Raw genomic sequence first — 18,749 nt, forward strand, 5'->3', positions numbered from 1 at the left:
GTTGAAGCAAGTGGGAGTGGGGCCTCACCGAAAGGTGCGGGGCACGGGCAGGACAAGCTGGGGACCCCAGTGCCCAGAGCATCCCCCGCCCCACCTGCTGGCCTCCCAGCGCAGGTGGCGAGTCTGGGGCTCTCCACTGCAGACTGGGAGGCTCTTATGGCCGGGATCTAGCCTCTGGCTGGCCGGGGGGAGGCCACCGAGGGGTGGGGCCTCGTGGAGAAGGGGGGGCTAAGGCCACCCCCAGTCCCACCCCTGGGGAAAGGCGGGCGCTACCCCTGAGCCTCGGGCATGCGCAGAGCCCTGGCACCGGGAATCGTTTAGCCCGAGTCCTGCCACTTCGGGACACACGGTCACCCTGCCCATCCCCCCCGCTGGTCTGACCATTCCTAGCGGAACAAATCCCCGCTGGCTGCTGGGCAGGGCAGCCCCCTCACCCGCCCTTACCCCATGGGGCGGGGGGCTGCCTTGTATCTCTCCCACCCTCCGCCTTGTCCCTGCCCCAGCCAGTCTCCTCCCAGCCTCCCCTCCCCACATCCCCCCTTCCTTCGCAATGACCCCCCCCAGCTTCCCTCGGCCCCATAATCCCCCCTCCGCCCCCGATCACTCTGCACCGCCCCAGCCTCCCTTCAGTGCAGCCACCGCCCCTGCCCCCCTCCTGCCCCCGATCTCACACACCCTGGACCCTCCTCAGCCCCCTCCCGTCCCCGTACTATTGTCCCACCCCCAGCACGGCCCGGGCTGGCTCCCCCCGCCCCGCACACACCGGGGCTGGCGGCAGCTTTCCCGGGCCCCGGGCGGGAATCGCAGCCAGCTCCGCTGGGAGCAGCCTGGGGCCAAACCTCCCCCTGCAGCCCGGGGGTGCCGGGGGGGCGGGTCTCTCTCACCTTCCCTCCGAGCGGGGCCCCCCGGGGCAGGGGCTCTGCCCTGGGAGAGGCTCCTGGGGAGCAGCGGGAAGGGCCCTGCTGGAGATTCCCCTCTCCCGGCTGCAGCCAGGGCTCCGGGCTCCCAGCACCAGCCGCCGGGGCTCGGGGATCTCGCCAGGAGCCTGGGAGCCAGAGTCACCGCAGCGGCTGCGAGTCACTTCCTGCTGCCGGGCCGGAGCCCAGCGCTCGCTGCCCCACAGCCGCCTCCCGGCTGCTCCTGGGTCCTAGCGATCAACTCGGCTCAGTGCAGCCCCTGCCCCAGCCCCTGCCTCCTATGACACTAAGGACCCTTCAGTGTCGAAGGGAAAAGGTGCATTGTTCTGTGAGAGCAACGCTGATCAGGCCTGACAAACGCACTGCTCCTCAGGCTCTGCGTTCATAGTGTTCGTCCGCCACGGCTCACGGGCAGTCTCTACTAAAGGCTCGTGTCACACTGGTCCTCAGGATCACTGCAAGAAGCGTGGGCAGATCATCTTTAATGAACTACATTTCTATACCAGAAACTGTTTTAAATTCTGAATCTAGGCAGGGTTGAGAAACAGGTTTTGCTAGACCAAAGCATATCTAGTCATCTCTCTCCCACAGTTCACATGTAGATGAAGCATTGTAAACGAATACAACTGAAGTCCTGTTTGCATATAGCAGTGGTTCTCAACCAGGGGTACACGCATCACATAGACACAAGGCAGCCTGCTGCAAATCCCTCCTGCAAGCTCAGCACAAAGAGACAAGTGGGCCTTCTGCAACCCTCCTTTCCCCAACAACTCCCTTCAGCCACTCCCAAAATCAAAACCACTTATCAGGGGCCTCCTGTCCTGTGTCTGCTTCGCCAAACTCTGACCTGACTGCTGTGACTAGCTAGCCTCCTCCGGAATAGAGAAGCATTCCTGGCTTCATGCAACTGTGAACACCAAGTCGTCCTCTGCTTCTGGGTCCCCCTCCTGCACCACATCCCCGTCCATGATTTTCTCCTGGCTCAGTCCACTCTTGACTATCCCCTGAGCTGCCAAAATATCCACGGTGGTCTCTGCAGTGGAGGTTGGGTCGCCGCCGAGTATCGTGTCCAGCTCTTTGTAAAACCAGCAGCTCGTGGGTGCAGCACAGTGCACTGGAGCGGCAGTTTGTCTCCCGCACCTAGTGGTAGGTGTTCCGCAGCTCCTTCACTTTGACCCTGCACTGCACTGTGCCCCCGTCATGGCCCCTTTCCGTCATGAAGCGTGATATCTGTCCATAGGTATCATAATTCCTACAGCTGGAGTATAACAGAGACTGGACAGTCTCCTCTCCCCACATGCTGATGAGGTCCAGCAGCTCGGCATTGTTCCAAGCAAGGGAGCGCCCGGTGCGGGCAGCAGCCATGCTCACCTGGACGGATGCGCTGAGACCACTGAATGCATCACCAAACAGGGAGGGTACTTTCAAAGTTCCCAAGGAATTTAAAGGGTAGGGCTGATCACCTGAGGGCAGAGCAGTAGAGTTCATACCAATGACCAGAGAGGTGAGAACAGGCATCGCGGGACACCTCCCGGTGGCCAATCACAACATTGTAATCACTAGTGTCTACACTGGCACCACAGCGCTATAGCCCTGGCACAGAAAGTCTCTCGTTGAGGTGGATTGTTTACTGCACTGCAACTGCGCAGTTTCTGCGCACCAAGCGGCTTGGCAGTGTGTACACCTCTGCAGTTGGGGTGCAAGAAGGTGGTTTACTGCACACAAACTTGCCAGTGTAGACATACCCTCAGTCTCTGACTCTTGGAGTGCGTATCCTGCACTCGCCCTCATTGTTTTTGCTGACAGATACTGGTCATTTTCCTTGTTCTAAAACCAAGAAAAATCTCATGATAAAGGCTAGGGAAACATGAAAAGAAAATCAGAAAGTATTATTTTGGAAAGTGATCATTTGTCTTTTGAAGTCCCCAATAAATCTGAACTCCATCCTGTCAGAATAATTTAATATCAAAACACGTAACAGAACAGCCTTAACCAAAATGAGAAAAACCCTCAGTCCAGGGTGGGCTAGAAACCATTTTCCCATTCATGAAGTGAAACCTCCGAGAATCTTAAATTTCAAAATCTGAAGAACAAATTTGCCCATTTCCTTCTGAACAGGCCAAACCTGCTTTCCTCAGCACCGCCACATTATTTGGCTGGGTTACTGACAAAAGTTTTAAGCATCATCGTCATAAAAGAAAGAGGAAAACAAGACAAACCTAACCAAAAATTTCCTATCTACAAATGATCTGGATTTGGCTGGAAAAACTTCAGATGCCACTTTACCAATAGATGGAGGCTGGGATTTGTAGACCTGAATTTATGGAGGCTAGTTTGTTATGTCTCGCCAGTGAACTGATTAGAAGAATTTAGATTTGTGTCCCAATTCAGGGGGTTAAACACAGACAGTTCTATGTCAAGAGCAGACTCTTGGGGTGTGTGGCAAGGACACTGATACCGAAGACAATACTAGAGTTTTAAGATCTTTATTAAAACAAGTGAAAAAGCAATCAAAGCTCCAAGGCACAGTCACAAATAAGCAATACAATTCTAAGGTTCCTGGTGGTAACATTCCTACTCTAAAGACTATTTAAGCTACCAGGGTCACACGCTTCCCTGAAGACCGAGTAGTAGGAGACAGCGAACCAGCCTTGTCTCTGGCATGCCCGACAGATTTGATGGTCTAGGTCGAAGTCAGGACTGGAGGAGTAGCTATGTTGCCAGGCTGAGCTGATAGCTTAATAGAAGGTATAAAGAGGGACGAATGAGCGACCCCTCTGCATGGGTGTTTGCCCTTTTATAGGGTCCTCCTAATGGCAGGAATATTCATAGCCGGGCCCAATCTACCATGCCCAAATCTTATTTCCTCACCCAGAGAAATCTTCAGGTACCCTTATTCTATGGGCTAACATATTGTGACATATATTCATACATGTTAATATTGATTATCTCATTCTTGAAATCATTACCTTTGACATTAATCATAACTTCCATGTTCCGCTGCAGTGCACCCGGTGGTTACTCGTCTGTTCAAAACTTAAGGTGAACATTCATTCAATTCTCTATTCAGTTCCCCCAGAGACAAAGGGGAGGCCAACAGGACACTTATCTATGCCAAAGGTTGCAATCACTTATCCTAACTGACTCAAGCTAAGCTTCTTCTTTCAGGATACAGGCCTGTAGGCACCTTTGCATTATAACCAACTATTCTGAGTCATATATATTGAGATCCGGTATAAACCAAACCCCCTGAAGATAACATCATAATCAATCAAATCAATGAAGAAAGCACTCCAGCCAATATAGCAAGCTAGAAAAGCAACCTTATGGGCTACAGATTTAAGCTCAAACTGTGCTTTGGGGTTCATTTGAATTTCCCCTTCAGGAATGTGACATTTTATTCTTCAGCCCTCAGGGGCCTGAATGAGGATCAAAGAAATCAAAGCCTGATTCCTAAGCATGGTGGGGAAAGGACACTGTGGTAAATGACACACATGAAGGTGGAGGGGTAAAAAGGGAAAAGGATAAACTCTGCACGGCTTGGGTAGAGGCTGCTCTATGAGAGATGTGTGAGGTTGATGGGGGTGGGAGGGAATAAGACGGTTACTCACCTTTGTAACTGTTGTTCTTCGAGATGTGTTGCTCACATCCATTCCAGTTAGGTGTGCGCGCCGCGCGTGCACGTTCGTCGGAAACTTTTTTACCCTAGCAACTCTAGTGGGCCGGCAGGTCGCCCCCTAGAGTGGCGCCGCCATGGCGCTCTATATATACCCCTGCCGGCCCACCCGCTCCTCAGTTCCTTCTTGCCGGCTACTCCGACAGTGGGGAAGGAGGGCGGGTGTGGAATGGATGTGAGCAACACATCTCGAAGAACAACAGTTACAAAGGCGAGTAACCGTCTTTTCTTCTTCGAGTGATTGCTCACATCCATTCCAGTTAGGTGAATCCCAAGCCATACCTAGGCGGTGGGGTCGGAGTGAGAAGTCGCGGCATGGAGCACTGCAGATCCGAAGGCCGCATCCTCTCTTGACTGCTGGACCCGGGCGTAGTGGGCAGCAAAGGTGTGGACCGATGACCAGGTCGCTGCCCGGCAGATTTCCTGGATGGGCACACGGGCGAGGAAAGCCAGCGATGACGCCTGCGCCCTGGTGGAATGCACAGTCACCCGTCCTGCAGGGACGTGGGCCAAGTCATAACAGGTCCTGATACAGGACGTTACCCATGAGGATAACCTCTGGGAGGAGATAGGAAGCCCCTTCATGCGGTCCGCTACCGCCACGAAAAGTTGGGGGGATTTGCGGAAGGGCTTGGTCCTCTCCACATAGAACGCGAGAGCCCTACGGACATCAAGCGAGTGGAGCTGCTGCTCCCTGCCTGAGGAATGAGGTTTCGGGAAAAAAACCGGAAGGAATATCTCTTGGCTGATGTGGAAGGAAGAGACTACCTTGGGGAGAAAGGCAGGGTGTGGCCTCAGCTGCACCTTGTCTTTGTGGAAGACTGTATACGGGGGGTCTACCACGAGAGCCCGGAGTTCCGACACCCGCCTAGCTGAGGTGATAGCTACTAAAAAGGCAGTCTTCCAAGAGAGGTAAAGCAGGGAGCAAGTAGCTAACGGCTCAAAGGGGGGTCCCATGAGCCGAGACAACACCAAGTTAAGATCCCAGGTTGGAGCAGGGAGTCGGACGTTAGGGTATAAACGTTCCAGTCCCTTAAGGAATCTAGACACCGTCGGGTGAGAAAAGACCGAGCGACCATCCGCACCCGGGTGAAAGGTGGAGATAGCTGCCAGGTGGACTCGCAACGACGATATGGCCAGACCCTGCTGTTTGAGGGACCAAACGTAATCTAAGATATTGGCCACCGAAACTTCCATAGGGCGGAGATTCTTCTCCACGCACCAACAGGAGAAATGCTTCCACTTGGCCGAATATGTCGCTCTCGTGGAAGGCTTCCTGCTGCCCAAAAGCACCTCCCTCACCGGTGTGGAGCAGCTCAGCTCAGAACCGGTCAGCCACGCAGGAGCCACGCCGCTAGATGCAGCGACTGCAGGTCCGGGTGACAGAGGGTCCCGTGCTCCTGGGTAATCAGGTCCGGATGAAGGGGCAGGGGAACTGGGTCGGTTATGGTCAGGTCCAGCAGCACGGGGTACCAGTGCTGCCTGGGCCATGCCGGGGCCACCATGATCACGTGAGCCTTGTCCCTGCGCACCTTCAGAAGGACCCTGTGGACCAGAGGGAACGGGGGAAACGCATAGTACAGGTGGGTCGACCACTGAATAAGGAAGGCATCCGCTATCGACCCGGGCTCCCTGCCCTGAAAGGAGCAGAACACCTGGCACTTCCTGTTCCCTCTGGATGCGAATAGGTCCACCCGGGGATAACCCCACCTCCGGAAGATGGAGAGGGCGACGTCCGGTCGAAGGGACCACTCGTGCGACAGGAAGGATCTGCTCAATCGATCCGCCAGCGCGTTCCGTACCCCGGGGAGGAAGGAAGCCATGAGGTGAATGGAGTGGGCTACACAAAAGTCCCAGAGTCGCATCGCCTCGTGACACAGGGAAGAGGATCTGGTGCCGCCTTGCTTGTTGATGTAGTACATGGTCGTCGTGTTGTCGGTAAACACTGCGACACAACGACCCTGAAGCTGATGGCAGAACGTTTGACAAGCAAGGCGGACCGCTCTCAACTCCCGCATGTTGATGTGCAACTCCACCTCCTCCTGGGACCACAGGCCCTGCATTCTCAGGGTCCCTAGGTGGGCCCCCCAGCCTAGATCTGAGGCATCCGTTGTCAGGGACACCGAGGGCTGAGGTGGGTGGAAAGGGAGTCCCGCACATAGTACGGACTGGTCTAGCCACCAGGCTAGAGAATCTAACACCCTTTGGGGGATTGTGATTAGCATGTCTAGCGGCTGTCTTGCCGGCCTGTAATGATCGATGAGCCACAACTGGAGGGGCCTCATGCGGAGCCGAGCGTAACCGGTCACAAAGGTGCAAGCCGCCATGTGGCCTAACAGGGCTAGACATGTCCGCACTGATGTCAAGGGGGCTGCCCGCAGTCGTTGAACGATCGCCGACAAGGCCTGGAACCTGTGCAATGGCAACAAGGCCCTGGCCACCGTGGCGTCCAGGACGGCCCCGATGAATTCCACCCTCTGCGTGGGAATCAGGGTAGACTTGTCCGTGTTTATCAAGAGGCCCAAAGTGGCGAACAAGCCGGTGATCACGCGGACATGGCTGCAGACTTGTTGTTCCGACGTGCCCCGAATCAACCAATCGTCCAGATAAGGAAACACGTGGATACGATTGCGCCGAAGATGCGCCACAACAACTGTCATGCATTTTGTAAACACCCTCGGGGCCGTGGATAGGCCAAATGGAAGGACTGCAAATTGGTAATGAAGGGGGCCCACCACGAAGCGAAGAAAACGTCTGTGGTGTGGCCAAATGGCAATGTGAAAATACGCGTCCTGCATGTCGAGGGCGGCGTACCAGTCTCCCGGATCCAGGGATGGGATAATGGTCCCCAGGGATACCATGCGGAACTTCAACTTCACCAGGTACTTTCTGAGCTCTCGCAAGTCGAGGATAGGCCTGAGGCCTCCCTTGGCCTTGGGGATCAGAAAGTAACGGGAATAAAACCCCTTGCCTTTCTCGTTTTCCGGAACCGCCTCTATAGCTCCTTTGCTGAGGAGCGTCCGCACCTCCTGCCGAAGGAATTGCTCGTGAGAGAGGTCCCTGAAGAGGGACGAGGAAGGGGGGCGGGAAGGAGGAAATGACACAAACTGCAGGCGGTATCCCGTCTGCACCGTGCTTAAGACCCAGCAGTCCGATGTTATTTGGAACCACGCCGGGAGGAAAAACGAAAGGCGGTTGGAAAACGGGGGGGAAGGATCCATAGGGGAAACTGTTACTGCGCCCTCGGGCGCACCTTCAAAATGAAGGCTTAGGCCCAGGCGGGGGCTTAGAGGAGCCTTGGTTCTGCCCCCCTTGGTTCCCCGAATGTCTGCGCCTTCCATTCCTGCCGCGGCGCCTGTTAAGGTCCTGCCGCTGGCGGAACTGGGAATACGGCCTGCGTTGCTGTTGTTGCTGTGGCCAGAAGGGTCTGCGTTGCGTTCCCGGTGTGTGCATCCCGAGGGACCGCATAATGACCCGATTATCTTTCAGACTCTTGAGTCTGGGGTCTGTCTTTTCAGAAAACAGGCCCTGGCCTTCGAAAGGGAGGTCCTGGATGGTATGCTGGAGCTCCAGCGGAAGGCCAGAAACCTGTAGCCAGAAGATGCGACGCATCATTACTCCTGATGCAAGGGTACGGGCAGCCGAGTCCGCAGCATCCAAAGAAGCTTGCAAGGACGTGCGTGCAACCTTCTTGCCTTCATCTAAGATGGCTGCAAATTCTTGGCGAGCGTCTTGCGGTAGCAGCTCCTTGAATTTGTCTGCTGCCACCCAGGAGTTGAAGGCGTATCTGCTCAGCAGGGCTTGCTGGTTCGAAACCCTGAGCTGCAGCGCCCCAGCCGAGTATACCTTACGGCCGAGGAGGTCCATTCGCCTGGCCTCTCTGGATTTGGGGGCTGGAGCCTCCTGCCCATGACGCTCTCTATCATTCACGGATTGAACCACCAGGGAACCCGGTGTCGGGTGTACATGGAGGTACTCATAGCCTTTAGAAGGGGCCATGTACTTCCTCTCGACGCCCTTCGCAGTAGGGGGGATGGAGGCCGGAGACTGCCAGATGGTGTTGGCGTTGGCCTGGATGGTTCTTACGAAGGGCAGGGCGACCCTGGTGGGCGCATCCGCTGAGAGGATGGTGACAATCGGATCCTCTATTTCCGAGACCTCCTCGGCTTGCAGACTCAGATTCTGAGCTACTCGCCTGAGGAGGTCTTGGTGCGCTCTGAGATCCAGCGGGGGTGGGCTGTTGGAGGAGGTACCAGCCACCGCTTCATCAGGGGAGGAGGATGAGGAGACCCCCGGCAAGAGAGTGTCCAATGGAGGGTCTCCCTCGGCCCTCGCCTCTGTTTCAGGAGCCAGAGCGGAGTCTTGTTGCTTGGACCCTTCCTCCTCATCCGGGGAGGGAGGGGGGCGAGACAATGAGGCTTCCGGCGCCCTGCGGTCCGCCGTCGCAGGTCTAGCAGGGAGTTGTTGGGGCCCCTGGGCTTGATGGTATGCCCAGGGTGTCCAGAACCCCCATTGCTGCGGGCCTTGGTCTTGTAGAGGCGGATCGCTAAATAGCGCCGCTTGCCGGTCGGTGCCCAGCGCATACCCACTGTCCATCTGGGAAGAGACCGACGGCTGTCTAGAAGGCCACGGCAGGGCTGACCCTGGTTGGTAAGGGTCTGCGCGGTTCGGCATGGACGAATGTCTCGGAGCCGGGGACCGGTGCCGGGAGTCAAAACGGTGCCGGGATCGGGACCGGGACCGGGTTCTGTCACGGTGCCGGGATCTAGACCGGTACCGGCCGCCGCTTCGGTGCCGGGATCGGGACCGGGACCTGCCGCCGACTCGGTGCCGGGAGGTCGACCGGGACCGGGACCTACCACCAGCTCGGTGTCGGGAGGTCGACCGGGATCGGGACCGGGACCTGCCACCAGCTCGGTGCCGGGAGGTCGACCGGTGCGGCGGATAACGTCAGGACTGGCTCCTGGAGTCGCGGTGCCGGTCTCGGCGGCTGGAGTCCGACCGCGAACGTCTTGAGGCCGACCGGTGCCGCGAGTGCGACCGGTACCGCCGAGGGGAGCGGTGCCGGGACTGCAAGCGGCGGCGGGATCTGGAGCGACCGCGACGTCGGGACCTCGATCTTGAGCGTGAGGCTCGAGACGGTGCCGCCATCATGGGCTTGCCTCTGGACACTACCCACACCGGAGGTACCGGGGGTGGCAGCTGAGTGGGCTCAGTCAGAGCTATAAGGTCCCGAGCCGAGGCGAAGGTCTCCGGCGTGGATGGGACCAATATCTCAACCCCAGATCTCATGGGGGAGCTTGGCGGTACCGGACTCGACAGACCCGTCGGGCCCGGAGTCGACGGTGCCGGCGGCGCCGCGGCCAGTGTTGAGGCCGGGCGCTCCAGTCGGGTCTGCCGGGCCGGAGTAGTAGACTTCGACGGCCTCGGTTCCGTCCCCGGTGCCGGAGAAGGTCGGTGCCGGGGAGTCTTTTCGGTGCCGGTGCGATCCGGTGCCGGCGCCGAGGTCACACCCTGCGAAGCCGCCGGGTCAAGAGCCGCCTCCATAAGGAGAGTTCGGAGTCTTTGATCCCTCTCCTTCTTTGTCCTTGGCTTGAAAGCCTTGCAGATGCGGCACTTGTCCGATCTGTGCGATTCCCCCAGGCACTTCAGGCACGCGTCGTGGGGGTCGCTGGTGGGCATAGGCTTCTTGCAGGCCGCACACTGCTTGAAGCCCGGCGAACCAGGCATGAGCCCGGTGCCGGTTGCCGGGAAGGGCTAAGCCCCCGGCGAAGAACTATTTACAACCTATTTAACTTAAGTACTACTATCTACACTTAACAATCTAATTAACAACTACAAAAGAACGAGTTAGATAAACGAGAGATAACAAGGAGAGCTAGGGACGTGGAGGACAGCTATGCCGCGCTCCACAGTTCCAACGACCGACACGGCGGTAAGAAGGAACTGAGGAGCGGGCGGGCCGGCAGGGGTATATATAGAGCGCCATGGCGGCGCCACTCTAGGGGGCGACCTGCCGGCCCACTGGAGTTGCTAGGGTAAAAAAGTTTCCGACGAACGTGCACGCGCGGCGCGCACACCTAACTGGAATGGATGTGAGCAATCACTCGAAGAAGAACCCTTGGACTCAACCCATCCCCCTCCAATAACACAGAAGTTAAAACACCACATTATTTTGCTATCCCTGCTCCAGCTCTTTTAGACTCTATTGAATGCTGGTGGATAAGGAAGAAACAGCAGAAAAAATGCAATGCTTTTCAGCAGAACCTGGAGCAATGTGAGGATGTCTGGGAATGAGACAATCTCACTTCAAAGGGGTGACTTAGTGACTCTAACAATCTCTTTGCTAATGGGGGACTGGAATAAACTGCTCAGCGTCAGTCTAGACTAGAAAAAGGTGTGGAGGAACAACAGACACAGCCTAGCTAATCTCAACCACTTCTCCCGCCCTAAACAGAAGCTGGGAGGCTGATATTATCACTCTCCATTTATTCCCTCTCTGGAAGGCACAGATTTGTCTCAGGTCACCCCGCAAGCTGCTGGCAGCACTGGGAATAGAGCTCAGGTCTCCTGAGTCCCAGGCCAGTGCTCTATCCACTAGGCAACACTGCTTCCCTCTCACAGGCTGATGCTGCTGTAGCAGAGATGGGAAATCCAGACTGCCAACAAAAGGCCCTGTGGGAATCAGTCTCTGCTAATAGTGCTGTCTGAATGCAGGGGGGGGGGAGAGAAGGGGCAGAGGGGGAGAGTAATGAGGCAGCACCTCGTTACCCCTGTGCTCTCCCTCGCCTCTTATCCCATCACCCAGCTCCCCCAGCCCCAACCTTTCAATCCCCAGTTTCCTCACCACAGCCCATTGACCTGGTCACTTAACCTTTGATCCCTCAGAGCCCAGAGGGATTTGGGGAGAGGAGGAGTTACCAGCCCCCCATGGACACTTGCCTTGCAGGGAACAGCCCCAGGTCAGTGGGGGAGCCCAGTCCAGGGGCTGGTGGAAGATGTGGGGGTGGGGACAGGGGTCTAGTCTAGAGTGAAGGTGGGGCCTGGCCCAAGTGTCCTTCTCCTCATCTCCCGGCTGGGAGGGGAAGGGAGAGGGGGGAACTTCAGCCAGGCAGAGGGAGCAGCTGGAGGAGTTTCTCTCTCTCCCTTCCCCCACCTGTGGCCCATCAGCTCAGCAGCCAGGGCTGCAGCAGGGAGGAGGGGCTGACCGGGGCTTCTCAGCCTGGGGTTTGCTTAGACCAGGCAGAGTCAGTGGGGCTCTGATCAGCTGATGCTCGGCAGCTGCTGGATCCTCACCCCAGCGATGGGCAGCTGGATCCTTGGGAGCCAAATGCCCCTGCTGTGTGTGGGAAGGAAGAAATGGGTTTGTCACCATGGCCGGCCCCAATCAGGGCCCTGAGAGAATTTCCCTGTTGTGTGGAGGAATCTCTGATGTCCAGTATGGTGTTAGCTCCACTTGGAGCATTTTCTACATTGAGAACACCTCAGCGGTTTCTTCCCTATGCAAATTTGAGGATGCCTGACCCCAAATGAACCCTCCCCCATATTCAAGGTGTCTCTGTTGTGTGGATCACTGATGTGTGAAGTAAAATTGAATCTTTTCCTGTAGTCAAGCTATTTCTGCGGTCTCTCACTCTTGTGCATTCTCTGATGAGTGGTAAGCGCTGAGCTCCTACTGAAGCTTTCCGCACACTCAAGGCATTTATAAGGTCTCTCTCCTGTGTGGATTCTCCCATGTTTAATAAGGTATGAGAGCAGACAGAAAGTTTTCCCACAGTCCAAGCATTTATGGGGTTTCTCTCCTGTGTGGGTTTTCTCATGTGCTTTAAGGTTTGATTTGAAACGGAAAGCTTTCCCACAGTCCAAGCATTCATGCGGTTTCTCTCCTGTGTGGATTTTCTGATGTGTAGTAAGGGTTGATTTCAAATTGAAACTTGTCCCACACTCAGGGCATTTATAGGGTTTTTCTCCTGTGTGGATTCTCCTATGATTAGTAAGGGCTGAACTTGCGATAAAACCTTTCCCACACTGAAGGCATTTATAAGGTCTCTCTCCTGTATGGGTTCTCTCATGAGTTAAAAGTGCTGAGCTCTGACTAAAACTTTTCCCACACTCATGGCATTCATAGGGTCTCTCTCCAGTGTGTGTTCTCTCATGTGCAATAAGTGTTGCACTCTGACTAAAACCTTTCCCACACTCAAGGCATTTAAAGGGTCTCTCTCCTGTGTGGGTTCGCTGATGTGTAATAAGCGTTGCACTCTGACTAAAACTGTTCCCACACTCACAGCATTTAAAAGGTCTCTCTCCTGTGTGCACTCTCTGGTGTATAATAAATGGTGACTTCTGAATTAAGATTTTTCCAGAGTCCAAGCATTTATAAGGCTTCTCTCCTGTCTCGGTTTTCTGATGTGTAAGAATGTTTCCACTGAAACGGAATCTTTTCCCACAGTCAAGGCATTTGCAGGGTTTCTCTTCATTGTGCCTTGTCTGCTGGACTGTGGTTTCCTTCGGATCCTTGCATCCTCTGCCACGTTGAATTGATTTGTTCAGTTTCTTTCTGGGATAGTTTCCCAGCTGCATCTCTGATCTGTGTCGATCTCCCCAGGCATTTCCCTGCTCCAAGTGCGAAAAATTCCCTTCAGCTCTTCTCAAAAACCTCTCCTGCAGTTCCACTTGCTCAGGACCTTCCTGCTGCTGATTCTCCTCCTTGTTCTCACTCACTGTCCTATCACCTGCTGGAAGAGAGAGAAGCCAGACAGGAGTCACTGCCTGTGCCAGGGAGAAAGGACAGAAAGGGGAATAGCAAAGAGGGAAAACACAACACACTGACTGTTGCAGAGATGGAGACATTGGATTCTGCCTCCACCTCCCACCCAAACACTCCCAGGGAAGGAAAGCCAGGGAGGAAATTCCCAACAGCTAACAGGATGGGTGAGAAGCCGTGATTGAGCTTTGCTTTGATGCTACGACACCTGCTGACTGCAGTCCTGACCTAGGTGAGATGGGGCAAAACTGAGGGCTCTTGGTCACAGCAAGTTTTTGGGAGTCCCAGCTTTTTCCTTCACTTGCCAGATGTTTATCTGTTTCCCTCATTCCTCACCTGTGTGGGTGCTTCTTGGGCTCTTTCTTTCCTGGGTGGCTTGGAGATCTGGGACCCACGGCTCTTCCTCTCTTTCCAGCTGGGCGATCAGGTCAGGTTTGGGAATGGGGAATCCTGCTCAGGAGGTGAAATCAGGCAAGCTCAGGGCGCATGGAGTCTTGGTAGAGTATTTGTCACATGGAATATTCCCTGAGTTTAACCTGACCCTACATAGGATTGTAGCAGCTCAGACCCCTTGGGAGCAGCAGACATCTGGAAGGTATGGGGGTGTTGTCACTCCCTCACTAGGAGGTCTCAATGTAGATGCGCTTTGGGGACTCGCTGACACACGCACAGCTCGAGTGTTAAACTCCTGCCTATTTCCAAGCCTGCAGAACCTGGAGCCCTCCCTACGGATGGAGCAAGGTGAACGGTGTGTGAAAAAGAAATAACACAGGCAGGACAATACCCTGCTTCTGGCCCCTTGAAAGTTGGAGAGATGGGGATAAATGAGCCTGTCCATTAGATTTCTGTATCCCCTGTTCCCTAGAATGGGGTGTGGAGATAAAGAGTCTCTCACACTGGAGCTATGGATTATGAGACCCTCACCCTCCAAACTAACTCGCCAGGGAAGAATCTGACCAGAGTCAGATATGCAGACCCCACAGCTTCTAATAACCAAGGGGCCAGGAATCCCTTACCCAGCGAGGTCACCGTCTCATAGTTCTCCTGCATGACGTCCCTGTAGAGGGCTCTCTGAGTGGGGTCCAGCAGAGCCCCCTGCTCCTGGGTGAAATACACAGCCACCTCCTCGAAGGTCACCAGCATCTGAAACATCAGTTCTCTCACTCAGAGTTTGCCGCCCCAGCCACAATCCCACTATTCATGGTGGAGGAGGCCCAGAAAAGCAGAATCCCACCCGCACCCTGCTCAGAGCAGCCAGGAGATTTCAGGGGCTGGGAGAAGGTGAGAGCTCCTTGTCCTCCCCAGCACACGGAGCAGGGCCGGATCTTCACATTTCCCACATACCTGCCAGCCACAGGCTGATGCAGGAAACAGAGCTCTGAGCAGGGGACAAGGACAATAATTCTGACAGCTTCCCTATGTATTTCACAGCTGCCTCTGCCCAGTAAGTTCAGGCTCCAGCACTGGGAGTCTGGTTAGTTTTCCCAGCCCTGCCCAGGACGCTGTTTCCTGGTTCAGAAATGGGGGGATGTTTCCAGCATCTGCAAACGGTTCTGTTCAGAAAATCAGGCTTCAAATTGAATGTGTCCCAGCAGGTTTATCACACCCTGTCCCCTCCCTGCCTCCCCCTCGGTGCTTCCTGTCCCTGACTCTCCACAACAACCCCCCTGCAGCTCCCTCAAAATCCCCTACCTGAGCTGGCTCCATCACAGCCATTTCCCTTCCCTGTCCCCTGGAAGACGGGAGGATCTGGAGCAACACGTGGACGTGATTCCTCAGCCTGTCAGGGCGAGAGGGGAGGTTTCAGAAGGGGCTTGAGAGCAGTTCACACCCCGATTTCCCGAGGCTCTCTCCCCCCAGATGCTCTGGACTCTGCCATGCTGGGAAAACCCTCAGTCACTTTATCACAACACAGACCCGGCCTCTCCCACCAACACTGAACCCCCTGAGACACTTTTAAACCCTCCCAGGGACAGAGTCACTAAGACAAAGGTTAGAAAGGAACAGAATCAAAGGAAACACTTTGGGGGATTCTCCCTGACATTGGCCCAGAGAGCAGCATGTCCCCCCAGCAGCATGGGGGCTAGGCAGAGGCAGGATCTGGTTTTTCCTCTGTCAACTCCTCCCCTTGTTCCCAGGAGAGTCAGTCTGCCCAGGGGGTGCAGGAAATGGATCCAGGCAGGGCTGGGAACCTCCCTCCCCACTTCTTGCTCCTGCTGCCCCTTTCGGTCTCACCCCTCCCCTTCCTGTCTCCTTCCCTCTCCCCTCTGCCTGGGAGAACTGGGGACTGTCCCGGTCCCATGAGCGTTTGCTCTCCAGTGTGAGCCTGGCTGTGTCACTGAGGGCAGGAGCTCCAGGACCCACAGACCCATAGGGAGCTCCTCCCCCTCTGGTACAAACTCACCAGCAGGTCACTTGCCTGGCCTCAGCCCTTTCCCCCAGGTCTCTTCCAGTCCCCTGCAGCTCAAGGGCTGGTGTTGGCAGGGCCAGTGCAACCTATTAGGCAACCTAGGCGGTTGCCTAGGGTGCTAGGATTTGGGGGGGGCATTTTCTTCGGCAGCGACTGCAGCGGCCGGATCGTCAGCCGCCCGAGTCGCCGCTGGCATTTAGGCAGAGGGAGCTGGGAAGGGGAGCGCTGAGAGGACCCCCTGCAGCAAGTAAGGATTGGGGGTGGCACACAGAGGAACTCCCTGCCCCAACTCACCCCTGCCCCGCCTCCTCCCCAAGCATCCCAGGCTTGCAGAGCCTAAGCTGATTGGTGCCGCAAGCCTGGGAGGCGGGAGAAGTGAAGCAGCCACACCATGCTCGAGGTGGAGGCAGAGCAGGGGTGAACTGGGGCGGTGACTCAGGGCAGAGGAGAGGGTGGGGAGCTGCCATGGGGGAGGCCTCAGGGCAGAGGGGGGGAGCTGCTGTGGGTGGGGCGCCTCAGGGCACGGGGGGGAGCTGCTGCGGGGGGGGTGCCTCAGGGCACAGGGGGGGAGCTGCTGCGGGGGGGGTGCCTCAGGGCACAGGGGGGGAGCTGCTGCGGGGGGGGGTGCATCAGGGCGAGGGCTCCAGGATGGGGGAGGGCACAAGGTGGAAGTTTCGCCTAGGGCGTGAAACATCCTTGCGCCAGCCCTGGGTGTGGGCAGAGCCCAGGGCTGCCCCAGGGGGTGATTCCAGCCACTGGAGAAAATGTTCACCTAGGCTGCGCATGGCGGGGGGGGGGGGGGGCTTTAATGAAGGTCTGTCCCTGGCACAGCCCCAGCTGGGGAGCAGCCATTTCACACTCTGGGCTCTCAGGCAGAGGAGGCAGCAGCACCTGACCCAGGCAGCTCAACTCAAGGGCTCTAATATCAGGAGCAGAGAGAGACACGCACCAGCCTCTTCCTCTCCCTCAGCCAGGACAGGAGTCCTCTACTATCAGCAGCTAGTGCCTGAGCCTCCCTGTCCTGCCCCTGCAGACCCCAGGGACAGGCAGAGGCTGATCCCATTGGCCCATCCGCACTCACCCCCTGCCAGAACTAGCAGTGCGGTGTGGCTGAGATCTGAATCCTGCTCAGAAATCAGACCAGGGCCCTGGGCAGCCCTGAATACTCCGGAGACACAGACCCCCAAAACCACGAGTGTGTCTGAAAATCATAAATTGAGAGCAGGTGTGTGTGTGCGTGTGCGCGTGCACGCGCGCGCCTTGTAGCTTTTGGATGTTTGCTTTGTAGCTTTTGAGCCCTTAGGTGGAAGCCTCCTCTTCCAAAGCTATTTGTGCTAAAGGAATTCCCCTCTGGCTGCTGGGTGGGGCAGCCCCTCATCCCCTCCTGCCCTATGGGGTGGGGAAGCTGCTCTTGTATCTCCCCCTCTCAGTCTGCTCTTGCTCTCAGTCTCCCCCCAGCCTCCGCTCCCCACATCCCTTTCCCTCGCAGTGACCCCCCCACTTCAGAGTTTCCCTCTATTGTAGCCCTGTTCCCATCCGCCCCATAAGTCTTCCGATTGCCCTGCACCGCCACATCCTCCCTTCAGCGCCCCCCGCCCCATCCCATTCTGCCCTCTGCATCCCCCTTCACTCTCCTCCTGCCCCCTCACACAGCCCTTCCCACCTATAAGTCCCCTCCTGCCTCCCACCCACGGTCCCTCTCCAGACCCCTCACTCCTGGCCACGTGTGTCTGTCCCACCCCCAGCGCGGCCCGGGCTGGCTCCCCACGCAAGGCACACACCGGGGCTGGCGGCAGCTTTCCCGGGCCCCGGGCGGGAATCGCAGCCAGCCCCGCTGGGAGCAGCCTGGGGCCAAACCTCCCCCTGCAGCCCGGGGGTGCCGGGAGCGGGTCTCTCTCACCTTCCCTCCGAGCGGGCCGGGCCGGGGGCTCTGCCCTGGGAGAGGCTCCTGGGGAGCAGCGGGAAGGGCCCTGCTGGAGATTCCCCTCTCCCGGCTGCAGCCAGGGCTCCGGGCTCCCAGCACCAGCCGCCGGGGCTCGGGGATCTCGCCAGGAGCCTGGGTCCAAAGGTCACTGCAGCGTCTGCGATTCCCTTCCTACTGCCGCGAATGAGCGATCCCCATATCGCTCCCACCCAGCTGCTCCTGGGTCCTAGCGATATCCTCTGGAGGGCGCTTTGCCTCTTTGTGTCTGGCTTTTGTTAGACTTTAAGGTCAGAAGGGCCCATCATGATCACCTAGCCCAGGGAGTCTCATGACCAAATTTTTGATGGCCTCAGAGTGTAACCAGCAGCTCTTGGGCTGGCCACGCTGATGGTTTTTCCTAAAATACATAACTACCTTTAGGGAAAAAACCCAATAAATAGACACTGAGGCAAGGAGGGGAGGGATAGGTCAGTGGTTTGAACATTGGCCTGCTAAACCCAGGGTTGTGAGTTCAATCTTTGAGGGGGCCATTTGGGGACTGGTCCTGCTTTAAGCAGGGTGTTGGACTAGATGATCTCTTGAGGTCCCTTCCAACCCTAATAATCTATGATTCTCAGCAGAGGAACAGTGGGAAACTTTCCTGGTTAATACACTGCCCCCCTGTAATGGAATAGCAGAAGGCTCTGGGTTCCCACTCCTTATATCCGCCTGCCTACCCTTGAGGACTCCCCTTCTGCTCTCCTGTAACCCTGAAAAGGGTAGGCCCAGGCTTCTTGAGGGGCTCAACACCAAACCTTGTGATCACTCAGGACAGAGGCTAGGCTGTCCCCAGTCTGGGGTACTTTCTCTGCTCTCCCTCTTCCCTGACCATTGCATCTAGTTCAGAACAAACATGATTTATTAAACAGAAACTCATTTTAAAAAATCAGGACTAAATGGGAAAGGAAAACGTGTCACTCCGCTCTGTGGGGTGAACCACAAACAGGCATCTCTGGAATGTCAGAGCAGTTCACAGTCTGTTCCTCACGCGTCCCAGGCCTCCCTCCCAGGCTCTGGCT

The 18,749-nt window shown here is 56.4% G+C and overlaps 1 protein-coding gene across 1 annotated transcript in view; it reads right to left on the reverse strand.

Annotated features, from left to right (window-relative positions):
• Positions 1-14,401, reverse strand: part of LOC115640741 (zinc finger protein 850-like) — a 30,937-nt gene extending 16,536 nt beyond the window's left edge. The window contains exons 1-3 of the mRNA XM_030543700.1: positions 14,374-14,401; positions 13,694-13,807; positions 12,228-13,328 (exon numbers count right to left, since the gene is read on the reverse strand). Coding sequence (XP_030399560.1) covers positions 12,228-13,173 — 946 coding nt within the window. The 5' untranslated portion in view covers positions 13,174-13,328; positions 13,694-13,807; positions 14,374-14,401. The remainder of the gene's footprint in view (positions 1-12,227; positions 13,329-13,693; positions 13,808-14,373) is intronic.
• Between the last annotated feature and the right edge of the window lie 4,348 nt (positions 14,402-18,749).

This window comes from Gopherus evgoodei, unplaced genomic scaffold, assembly GCF_007399415.2.
Source record: "Gopherus evgoodei ecotype Sinaloan lineage unplaced genomic scaffold, rGopEvg1_v1.p scaffold_32_arrow_ctg1, whole genome shotgun sequence".
Classification (NCBI taxonomy): domain Eukaryota; kingdom Metazoa; phylum Chordata; order Testudines; family Testudinidae; genus Gopherus; species Gopherus evgoodei.